Source organism: Clinocottus analis, unplaced genomic scaffold (genome assembly GCF_023055335.1).
Source record: "Clinocottus analis isolate CAN_PGR_092001 unplaced genomic scaffold, fCliAna1.0.p SCAF_20, whole genome shotgun sequence".
NCBI classification, from domain to species: Eukaryota; Metazoa; Chordata; class Actinopteri; order Perciformes; family Cottidae; genus Clinocottus; species Clinocottus analis.
In genome coordinates this window covers 2,254,462-2,266,813 of record NW_027175932.1, presented here as the reverse complement: position 1 = coordinate 2,266,813, position 12,352 = coordinate 2,254,462, and the positions used below count along the sequence as shown (strand labels likewise).

At 41.3% G+C, this 12,352-nt stretch overlaps 1 protein-coding gene across 1 annotated transcript; it reads right to left on the bottom strand.

Annotated features, from left to right (window-relative positions):
* Positions 1-219: 219 nt before the first annotated feature.
* On the bottom strand, positions 220-10,930 carry cd9b (CD9 molecule b). Its single transcript, XM_068587058.1, has 8 exons — positions 10,749-10,930; positions 3,250-3,352; positions 2,317-2,414; positions 2,063-2,137; positions 1,860-1,961; positions 1,531-1,620; positions 1,342-1,425; positions 220-823 (listed from the first exon to the last, which is right to left on the bottom strand). Exons 1-8 carry the CDS (start codon positions 10,815-10,817, stop codon positions 758-760), a joined length of 687 nt encoding a protein of 228 aa, XP_068443159.1. The 5' UTR covers positions 10,818-10,930; the 3' UTR covers positions 220-757.
* Positions 10,931-12,352: the final 1,422 nt, after the last annotated feature.

The following is a 12,352-nucleotide window of genomic DNA, read 5'->3' as shown; positions in this document are numbered from 1 at the left end:
TGACAGTTTACAGAAAAAGACCAAAAGAAACTAGTTTGACTCTTTGGGGCAAAGTGGAATTTAAGTTGTTGAAACTGAAAGTACAAATGAGCAACTTTGGTTGCCCAATTAGAATTTTCCATGTAGGAACAAAACTATTTTTTTTTTCAGCAATCATATTTTGACTGATCAATAATTGATTAAATAATCTCTCACTCACACACGACAACCAAGTCTCAGTTTAACACAAATGTTCAAGAGTTTATTTATTTGGCATTTTAAAGATAAATGAACTGCATTCAATCAAAATATTTGCATAAAACTCCAGTTTAGCTTTTAAAAGAAAACAATCAGAACTTGTAACTTCAGGATTGAGTAACAGAAAAAGTCACACTAAAATTTAGTCAGCTGCAAAATGCCTGTTAGCGTACAAACCAATCACAGGCCAACGTTTTACACATTTTACACAAAACTGATATTTCCCAACAGTGAAAAGTTCATAGCGGTCCTCTTCAGTGGCCTCTGGGGGGCAGCAGAGGCAACAAAGTCTTTTTCCTGCAGACCCGTTCTGATGCAAAGCAGGATGCAAAATCATTACGTTGGGTAACAAAGGATGAGTTTACTTTGTAGGGAGATTACATTTGTACAAAACGACTAGCGGTTCCATACTCTCACAGGTGCGGTCATGCCGTACGGACCCGAGCAGTAAACTACGAGACGGCTGTTACGACTATCAAACGGATATAAACTGTAAAAAGGTGAGGCGGGAAAGTGCCGCTCAGACGAAGTCCCTGGACCTCTTGATGGCGCAGCAGAGCATCATGCTGAAGATCATGCCGAAGATCTGTGAGCGGGGAGACGGGAGATTATTAAGGGATGAAAACACATCGTTTTACATCAAATTGTACTTTTGTGAACAGGAAAAATGGGCCTTTGTGGGTTCATCTTTTTGTTTGTCACTCAGATGTTTGATCATCACCGAGGAGGTGAAACTCTAGAGAGTAATAACATTTTAAACTAACAGCTCTATAAAACCGCAGGGTTGGTGATGGAAGGAGAGATAGAAGTTTAGATATAAAGGTCTAGGGATATAAGTCTGTAGATAAATGTCTAGAGATAAAGGTTTTGAGATATAAGTCTGTAGATAAAAAGATATAGAGATATTGGTCGAAAGATACAAGTCAAGAGATAAAGGTTAAGAGATAAAGGTTAAGAGATATAGGTCTTTAGCTAAAAGGTAGAGGGATATAAGTCAAGAGCTATAGGTCTAGAGATATATGTTTAGCTTGGTAGACGGATGTATTTAGATAGATCTTCTTCAGCAAGTGACTCAAGATAAAAGGTCCGTCCTCTACGACTCACCATGATGACGCCGATGCCGATGCCGACCCCGCCGATGATGTGCAGCTTGTTGTTGAACATCTCGTCAATAGCGGTCGGACAGCTCTGACGGAACAGCAGAGAGGACAAGATTTATAAAGTATAACACACACAAACACAGAGACAGACACACACACGGACACAATGTTTGTGATTGGGATCAAATGGTACCGTGGTGATGAGGACCTCCAGCCCCTCCTTTTTGGGGCAGATGTCTTTGGCGGCGTCGATCACCGTCCCCGTGGGGCCGCAGCAGTCCAGCTGCGAGGAGGAAACGAGAACGACACAACTTTTTAAAACAAAAATCACACAATTCAGTACTACAAGAGGAGTCCATTCATGACAACTTTGACTAGTTATCACTAAACACAACGAAGTAGTTGCTGGTTTTTGCAGGAATTTGGTCCAAAAATGTAAAGTATTGCAGGAAGAACAATGAAAGTAAGAGCAGCATTCACATATATGTGTATAGGTGTGTGTGTCTGTGTGTGTGTTCTCACTCCAAAGTGGATGAGACGCAGCGTCTCCTTCAGCGCTTCCTGTTTGGTGTCTTTGTAGTTGTTGTACGTCTGCTTGTAGAACTCTGTGACGTCTTCCACCACCTGAAGACGCAGAGAAAAAACACACAAACTGCAGACTCTCAGGCTGACAACAGAATGTGTGTGTGTGTGTGTGTGTGTGTATTTGTGTGCACATTGTGTACCCTGTCCTTGTTGGAGAGACCCCAGATCCCAGCAGCCACTTCCACGGCAAAGATGAGGAGCAGGAAGAAGAAGAACTGAACAAGAGAGAGATGAAAACAGTGTGTGATGAAGTTTACACTGAAAGACTCAACAATATAGACATAAACTATACAAAACTGCTTCTTGAACTGTGGAGTCAGCTGGTTTTTGACATTTTGCGTCAATACATTTCCAAAATAATCTCTCCGCGTGCTGAATGTGAAGAGCGACTCACCAATCCCAGCATGCACGGCGACTCTTTAATGGCGCCGCAGCATCCCAGGAAGCCCACGACCATCATCAGAGCGCCGGCCGCCAGCAGGATGTACACACCTACAGGTGAGACACGGGGACAAAGTATCAAGAGACTGCAGAGTACTTCTACCACGTTCACTCTTCAAAAGTACTCTGATCAGAGTCTTCGATCCGATCAAAATGGACGTAGTGGAGGACTTAAACTCCAAAAATGTAGACAAAGTACAACAAACAGTTAACTGAAAATTAATTGCCAACTATTTAGTTGTATTGTTCGTTTAACTATTCTAATCATCATCTTTCATGTGGTTTTTCATCCATTAAAAAGTTAAAAATAGGAATGTAGGACAACAACCACTGCACTGATGTCATGAGCACACAACACACACACACACACACACAAATATTCCTCCTCCAAGCTGTTATTAAGATGTTTGTCATTTCAAAACAATCCTCTGTCGCCTCTCTGCCCACTTCACTTATCAGTTAGATGGAAGCGAAACACAAAGACTGGAGGGAGGGAGGGAGTCTCTTTTTCCGCGAGTTCCTCGGAGAACACAGAAGTGGGGAAACAAAGACGTCCCTGTCAGCCAGTGAAGAATGAACGCTGTGTGTGTGTGTGTGTGTGTGTGTGTGTGTGTGTGTGTGTGTGTGTGTGTGTGTGTGTGTGTGTGTGTGTGTGTGTGTGTGTGCGTCGTGGGCTCTGCCGGGCCAGAGCTGCAGCCTCGCTTTTGGCCTCAGCTGCCCCCCCGTCTGCAGCCGGGTTCTCCAACTCGGGTTGTTCCCGTTGTCGCGCTACCGTCCGTCCGTCAGCTCGCGTCCGACGAGTGGATGACACAAACCAGCAACACAACCAGCGAGTGCGTGACACAAACCAGCCGTTAAGTCAGCAGTGTGACGTCAGAGGACTTACCGGTGAAGAAGACTGTGGGCGAGTCGTCTCCATTAAACAGTCCTGCTGTCCGGCTGTCAAAACGCAGCCAAAGGCCCACAGCCAGCACCCCGGTACCTGCTAGCTACAACGCAGAGAGAAAACATGTGAAACACAAAGGGTCAGACACAGAAACAACATTAAAATGCTTTTTTTTTTAAAAAGGTGGAATATCTAAGATGTCGATAGCCTCGTTACGGTTCTCAACATGTCGACGCCAGCAGCTCGCAGCTAACGGCTAACGGCTAACAGTGAAGTGCAACCTACTATTGAGTAGGTCAATACGTGGTATGTGACATCCAGTCGCATTTTGCAGAAAGCAAGCAAACATGTTTTTCTGGCTTTTCTAACCTACAATCCGTTGAGCAGCAGATATCCGCAAGAAAGGTCAAAGTTCAAAGTGCAATTGAATGCATCCGACACGCAAGAGCACATACCAGCTGCAATATGTACTAAAGTACATTGAAATATGCAATTTGGAACGCAGATACATCTTGGAGTTCCTCCACAATGCATAGCACAAAAGGATCACCTGATGTTATTGAACATGCAGAATTTCCTGTTAATACAGTTAAATGTGTATCGTGAAGAGAAATAAGAGTTTTAATCATGTTCCATTACAGGGTTAAAAGTACACAAGAACAGAGGAGAAAAGTTCATCATGCTCTTAAAAGTTCATCATGATTCTGCAAGTTTATATGTTTGATAAGTTTATGCGCCTGCAAAGCTTATACTTCTGCAATTTTTCAGACCAACATGCAGAGAAGGATGAGTTCCTGTTTCTGCTTTCATATGCTTAGAGTAAACAGCACGTAGAGGGGCCTCACACAGGCCGGAGATACCACCTTAGCTCTACAGACACATATATCACCTTGATATGAAACACTCCAAGAGAAGGAGTGAGGCTCTCATGAGCCAAATGCATGTTTCCTTCTATTCACAGGCACACTTATTATCTTGTCGTGACATATTCTCACAAACAGAAGGTAGGATTTCACGAAGTCTGCATTACCATTTTAGGATATACTTATTAATGTAAATGATTAGCAAGCATTGCTATTTTAGAACATATCCACTTATGTAAATGCTTATGGACTCTTCATCCAATAATATGTATTAGAAAAGACAAGTATGCACAAAGAAGGAAGAACGAAGGGTCATTGGAGTCAGATAAATACGCCCTGCTCTCAACGATCTCTCTTCCTGAGGGGTGCTGACTGTGAGGTGACAGACAGACAGACAGACAGACAGACAGACAGACAGACAGACAGAGGAGCTGAGTCCAAGGCCTTGTAGGTATGAATTTCATGTATGCTTTTGCTTAATAAAAAAATCATTGACTGTACTATAATCTGTTCTGTCAATTCTTGAACATGAAAGAAATGTCCTGTCAAGGCCCATTTCTCTTCAATAGCAATGAGAAATGACATCTGATGAACACAAAATACAGCTGAGGCTCACGGGAAGGCGATTATTTTTGCAGGTACTTGGTCATAAACTGAATTATTGAATGAAAAGTCACAGGGACACCAACGTTATGAGAGTTCATGATGGTCTGCGTCAAGATAAACTACTACTGAAGCAGTACTGAAGTAGGAGAAAACAGATTCCACGTGAGGCAAACAAGGAGCTTAACAATTAAGCCACACACACAAACACACACTCCTGAATGCCAAACCCACCCAGCAGAATCTAATCGACAAGCAGATCTTCTCGTACAATAACTTCTCTCTTTATCCAGAACATTAAGTTACATAAATGCTGAACAAGCACGACAGCAGATAAAGGAGAGTCATCTTGCGTCTCCTCCACGGTGTTAACCACACAATGGGATGACTCAACGTCTCTTCAGCAACCACTAAACAAAAATAAAAGTTGACATCAACTCTTCGTCGCCACACAAAAAAACTTCCACAACAGCAGCGTAATTCTGACGTCAGCGCTGTTGCGCAACAGGAGATGCGAAGAGACAAAGCGCTCGAGCTAACGGGATGCATCCTGCCGCGACATGTCCTCCCTCACGGTCTGATGACCGTGAGTCACTGGACACACACACACACACACACACACACACACACACACACACACACACACACACACACACACACACAGAACAATGTGCATTGACATGTTTAAACCTGGTGGTCTTAACTGAAACTTTATACGTTCCGTAACATTTGAGAAGATGCCTCTTTACTGACTGAAACCCTCCTTTTACTTTGCATGTGACGACATATCCAGATGCAAAGTGCATCATTCATGATTGGTTAATTCACTACTCGTTTGCCGCCACGCCTAAAGATCTGTCTACACAACCTCTCACCACATAAACTGCAGTCAGAATTAGTCAGACGCGCCTCATCGTCTGGAAGACGCATGCAGCCTGGAGCCAACGCTGCGGCTCAACGCTGCAGCACATTTACCAAAGTTATTGTGATGTTTACGATGAATTTGTTGCTGTAGTTACTGCACACACACTCTTGAGAGACTGACAATACAGCATGTACATTCAAGAGTGTATTCAAGTCACAGCATCACCAAAACATGACTAAACTCACGTTGTAGCAGCAGTGTGTGTGTGTGTGTGTGTGTGTGTGTGTGTGTGTGTACCATTTAGACAAACACAAAATAATTAAAAAGGAGCGCGTTAGCTGCCGGCTTATAATAATATTTCACAATGTGCAGCCACTACGGACTGAAATTAAGAGATCTAGTAAACGTGAAGTGTTTGTTACATTAATAATAATCTCCTCCTCCTCTGGAAAACTTCCATTGAAGCTGAGAAATTCAACACCAAAACTAGGAAAAACATAAATGGCCAAGTCGGTATCATGACAAGAAGGGACTTGAACTTTGGGTTACTTGACGTAACCCCAGTTCTTTGACAACAGAGTGAGTGGAGGTGAACAAAATGTTGCGTTTGAAGTGGTGACACTGGTGCAGACGCCTCCAGAGCTCCCAGTGCAACATTTCGGGGACGAGTCCAGTGTTTCAGCACAAAGAGTTGTGTTTCACACACAATGAAGCCGTGGATAACACTCATGTATAGTCGTTTTCGTGACGGTAAAGACAGGAAATGCTTGCGTGCTGAATGATAAATGGAAGTTGTTGTACAGAGAGTTGTGCGTTTGTGTAGTCAAGGCAGCCATCTTCAAATATCCTGGATGAAACGGTCCTTTCCCCCCTCGGGGTTCACGTGAGAGCTCATTAAGCTCAGAACGCTCGGCAGCAGCATCACACGAGCAAAAGAAAAAAGAGAAATTAATAAATCCCGAGACGTTCGGCAGCTTTTTAAACGCCTCAAAGCACAAGAGACGTGGCTCGTGGGAAATGTAGTCGTTTAGAAACCCAATTTATTTACAGTAATGAGCGTTTCAGAATGAATAAACAGATGTAATCCGATGTTGAGGCCTCTCTAGGTCTCGTAGTGAGTCGTGGGTGCTCATGACACACTGAGAGTCTAAGCAGTCATGAACATGGACAACACGGAGCAGCTCATCACGGTAATAACACAGCAGCGCGGGGATTTAGGGATTAAACCTCTGTGGGAAAAGGTTAAATAACGTCAAGTCGCTTCACGCCCGCCTCAATTTGAGATTTGCTGGTTCATCTTCCGGCTCGGGCGTCACAGAGACGTTCAAACACACAGAAACAAAAAGTGGAATGTGACCGTGGAGGAAACAAAGAAGTGAGCGGCTCTCTGCGGTTAACCAAACCTGTATTTCAGACACTTGCTGTCTAAATAAAGATCATCAGCATTATGGTATTTGGCATTGTTTTCAAGCGCTTCTACGGGTTAGGCTTTGGTGGAAAAAGCTTTGCTGCAAGAACTGATCCACCCGAAATATAAACATGAATTAATGTTAAGTCAACAATATCCAAAAACCTGTAGAAGGACGAGGTGATGATGTCTCCTGAACTATTTATACTGGAAAACAGCACTCAATTCACTAAGTTGAAAACAATGTTTTAAAAAAAAAAATGGACGCTCATGTGTCCCAATGTTAAAATATGTGGAATAATATTGTAAAAAACAAAATTGATGAGTTGAGCAAGCAGGAAGTGACTTTTTTCCTTTAAACAGCTGAAGTTAGAGAGAAATCATCAAATTGTCACATTTGAGAAGCTGAATATTTGGGATAAATGCTTCATATGAGACTGAAAAGAATATGTATTATCAATAATGTGATATTAAATGTTATTCATCTCGATAACCAGTCAATACACTGAATTTATTGTAACCTTCACAATAAAAAATGGTGATTTAGACCAAATCGAACTGCTGTGGACACACTTCTAAAATGAAACACATGTATATTAGCTTTATGCTGATTAAAGCACCTTCAGTATCAATTGATTTGCAATTCAAATACGAGTGTGTTTTAATGTCATTGTCTTCACATCCACAGGGACAAAGTGGCCCAGCGGACGAGACAGCAGGTGAATGTACTCAACCAATCCTGCTCCAGTTTGCACTGGGAGGTCGTTTTCAGCGCCAAAACAAAAAACATAATTTCAGGTAAAACAAGTTTGTGAACCCCGAGAGACCCGACTGATGTTGTTTCACCTTCATTCACACTCCAGAAAACACAGCAGCAAACTCCTGAAACTACATGTCTCTTCTCTTGACTTCTCTTTGGCAAACAACCAGCTCAACGTAACCCAGCGCCTCATGCAGCCGCCACAATGACCACAGTGTGTAAGTGACACTACGTACCCAGAAGAGGAAGTTGAACACAAACACCATGTACTTCACACACTTCAGGGCCCCCATGGCTGCCACTAACGTCGAGGTTCAGATGCTTTTTAAGGAGGAAAAATCCAAACGCGAGCGTCCTCTGTTCTTCTTTGTGCAAGGAAAAAGGAAAAGCGTGAGAAGTTTCCTGTGCTTTTTTTGTGTGTGTGTGTGTGTGTGTGTGAACCACACCCTTGTGTGGCTCACCTGGGTGTACTTAGGAAGCCAGTAGGGAGGGACTGGGAGGAGGTGGGAGGGACTGGGAGGAGCGGCAAGTTTCAAAACCAGAAAAGGAGGAGCTTGACTTGAGAGTCAGAGCAGGTGAACGCAATTATTAACTAAGAGGACTAATAAAAAGCGATTCATTCATTCATAATAAACAGTCATCATAACCTGCTTATCCCAAAAACAGACAAAACATTGTCTTCGGTCTGTTCTGAATCTTTATTATGACAAACTGTCTTTTTATGAAGATATTTTGATCATAACTATGAACATCCAGCTGGAATGAGCCAGATTCCCCCAAAAAATGCCTCCTCGAGCAGTCGCAGAGTTTTTTAAACTGTTTGGTTCAGGGCCTTGACAACAGCCCACAAGCTAATAAGACACTTTTTGGAAAGATTAGGGCCTAAAGAATCTGAATTGGCAACAAAAAAATCAGACTTAAAACAAAGCATTGGGGTGTTAAGGAGGAGTTTCAGTCAGAAAACTGTGTCGTTTGGTTAAATGAAGTTAAACAGCCATGTGGTTGTGGAGACAATTAAGGAAACGTTTGAAAAAAAACAAAAAAAACAATTAAAACGCTGTTCATGTTTTGGAGTCTTGTCGTGATTTATATATATATATAAATGTGTTGTGATTTGTTGTACGTTGATATGTACTTATAGTTTTGTTTACGCCCAAAAAACATGCAACGTGTGTGTGGCATGCGATTAAAAAAGCACTTATTTTACTCATCGTTTTTCCAGATAAAACACCTTGTGTTATCACATTTGTGTTTTTTTGTTCATTTGGTTTCGTTATCTAGAGAAAGGCCGCCACTAATGATTGAACACGATTGATTAAAAGTCTAAAGTCTGAGTGAAAAACATTGAAAAAAAGCCTCAAATAACTTGTTTTGTCTCACCGGGTTGGTGAGACAAAACAAGTTATTATATGATTTATTAAATTAATTGACTAAAATCTAACAATAAAAAGCAGCAAATCCTCACATTCTGAGACACAGGAAACAATGAAATGTTGCATATTTAGGATTATTGCATGATAAATGACATTAACGATGACTTGGGGGGAGAAAAAGACCCAGAAGAGAGAGAGAGGGTATTGATTGTTGAGTTCATTATGGATAACAAAGAAAATATGGTTTTGTAACACACACACACACACACACACACACACACACACACACACACACACACAGGAATATTACGCCAGATATCCTGGGTCTGGGGTTCAGTGGTGTCTGCTGAGGTAACTGGAGCTGCTCTCCTCTCCCAGTAGACCCAGTGAAACCAACAACACTGGCTTTGTCTCCTGCCTGCTAAAGCCTCCCTCTCTCTCTCTTTCTGTCTCTCTCTCGCTCGCTCATGAGCTCGTTGGCTTGCCAGGTGTGTGTGCTGCTGTGAGCATCCTCACACTGGACAATTGTGCCACAGATCATTTAAAGATTAGACGCAGGAGAAAAAGATTGATAGGAGGAGAGGAAGGACTGAAAAGAAAGTGGATTTCAGTAGAATAAGAAACACAAGAAAGTAAAAGACTAACATTAAACTGAGGAGGACAGTTTTCAGCTGCCTTAAACAGGAAGTCACAGCATCCCTTACTTCCTGTTAGAGCTACTTATCCTTTGCTGCTTTGTTCGTATGTGTTTGTAAATACATATTCATGTAGAAATGTGCGTGTATCTGTCTGTGAAACACTTTGCTGCACGTTCTGATGTGTTGCAACGTGTCAAATCTGAGAGCTATTTGGCTATCTGATCGAGCGACAGCCAGGCGTTTCCCATAATGCAATAGGGCACACAGCCAGTGGAGAGCAACTGCGGTGCCTGGCTCTAAAAACTGCGACGTCAAGTTCTGTAATTTAGTAAAATTTTGAGGTACTTAAACGTCACTTGAGTTGTTTCTTCTCCTTACAACTATATTAGAGGCAGTTATTGCACTTTTTACTGCAATGAATTTATTTAATAATTTTAGTTTCTTTGCAGATTCAGATTAATAATTCATAAAAACAATTTAATTAAAAATAAAATTCTAAAATAAATTAAATGAAGCAGTTAAATGCTAAATCAATGCATAGGTTAACTAATTATAATTAATGCATATCATTATGAAATCATGAAAGCCAAACATTTGTACTTTTGATTTATTAAAATGTTAGATGTAGGGCTTTTTCTTACCTACAACATTCTTGTAAGAGTATTGCCATCAAACTATACTTATTATGCAGAATATTAGCTATATATATATATAATAATAATATTGATGCATTAATGTGTACATTTATGTGGAGAAAATATTAATTACTTTCTATATTTTTATCTCCTGGGTAATTTGTACTATAATAATATTTTATCATGCATTAGTTGATTCATATTTTGTATTAATAATCTAAAATAATTAAATAAATGTGAGTTAAAACGTGCTGTGTTGGCGGCAATAAGCACGGATATCCTGTAACGTTATATAGTTTAAACGGGCTTAGCTAGTTTTAATTTGTCACTAGTATATTAAATGTTGTATCTTACCCAGAAGACGAAGTTAAAGATGAACAGCGCGTACTTGAGGCACATCTCCAGGCTGCTGAGCGCCGTCATTCCTGCTGTGTGTCCGAAACGGAGTCAGAGCGAAATAAAACTGTGAAATATCTGTCAAATCTCTCGCTGTTTGAGGTGGTCTGCTGGGATCTGAAGCGTTCGGGCGCGTTCGGGTGTTTCCGGCACTTGTCGGCTGGTGTCGAGCGGGGGCGCGCGCTTAACAGACGTCGCTCTGTGTGTCGGCCGCGCGCTCACGTGAACGCCCACAGGAGCAGACAGAAAAATAGATTTTTGTCTTTCTTTTCTCTCTTTTTATCTTACAAAGCTGACAAGTAAACAGGGTGGAATAAGTACTTTGACCTTTTGATGGAGTATAATGATCAATACTGGTTTAAAAATACCGCATATTGCAAATAAAACCGCCATTAAAAAGTTAAATTTGTAGTTTTATGATAGTTGCTTCGTTCATTAAGATAGATATATTGATTTTATAACGGGTTTTTTATTTTACGCAGTATGCAAATGAAAAATAAAATACTGACTGAATAAAAAAATTAAAAAAAATCAAAATTCCCCAAAAAGGAATGTATTTATGTTAAAACAGAGTTTCACACCAAATTCATGAACTGGCAGTAAAAGTGGTCACATTTTCAGTTTGAACTATAAACCAGCGTGCAAAATGCCACAAAGGTCAACGCCAACCAATGTGTGTGAGTGTGTGTGTGTGTGTGTGTGTGTGTGTGTGTGTGTGTGTGTGTGTGTGTGTGCACGGCTATATGCTCTCGTTCTCTTTGGCAGGAATCTGACTGTTTTTCTTCTTCTGCAGAACAAAGATGACAGTGTGACCGGTCAGCCCACAACGTTTGTTTGCAGCTGCACACAAACACACTCTGATGATGATGAGGAGGATGATGATGATGAAGGAGCACAGCGCGACCCAGCCGACCAGAACCACAGAACCCACAAGCGCTGACATCTTCAACCAAAACTTAGTAAAAGCTTATTATTAATTCCTTCATGTCCATGTGACCTCAATATAATATTTCAAAAGAACAGCTTTGTGTGTAAATTACAGATTTGTTGTTTTGTTGCCTCCTGCTACGAATCCAGAGTGTGTGTCCATGGCGTCTTCTTACTGAGCTAAAAGACTGAGTCTGTTCCTAAAACAACACAACCTTCATCTGCACGGAGTGTGTTTGTGTGTGTGTGTGTGTGTGTGTGTGTGTGTGTGTGTGTGTGTGTGTCAACGTTCATCTCTGCATCCATTTACAAAGCTCCCCTTCAAATCTCTCTCTCTCTCTCTCTGTCTCTCTCTGTCTCTCTCTCTCTCTCTCTCTCTCTCTCTCTCTCTCTCTCTCTCTCTCTCTCTCGCTCTCTCTCTCTCTCTCTCTTTCTCTCTCTCTCTCTCTGCAACAGAGCTATGTATTCCATTATTCACTATTTAGAAACAGTTGATACTATAAAGTTATAACTTACATTTGAGGGTAAAGATGGCAGCCTAGTTAAGTCATTTAAAAGCTACCGCCCTCTAGTGGTAACACCAAGAAGTTGCATCAACATTTAACTGAAACGTTTTTATTTTATTGAATCAGTAA

Coding starts and splice junctions, on each gene's coding strand:
- cd9b (XM_068587058.1), bottom strand. CDS start 10,817: ATGACGGCGCTCAGCAGCCTGGAGATGTGCCTCAAGTACGCGCTGTTC. Junction 2,415..3,249: donor GCCCACAGTCTTCTTCACCG/GTAAGTCCTCTG, acceptor TCTCACCTGTAG/GTGTGTACATCCTGCTGGCG. Junction 2,138..2,316: donor CGCCGTGCATGCTGGGATTG/GTGAGTCGCTCT, acceptor TCTCTTGTTCAG/TTCTTCTTCTTCCTGCTCCT.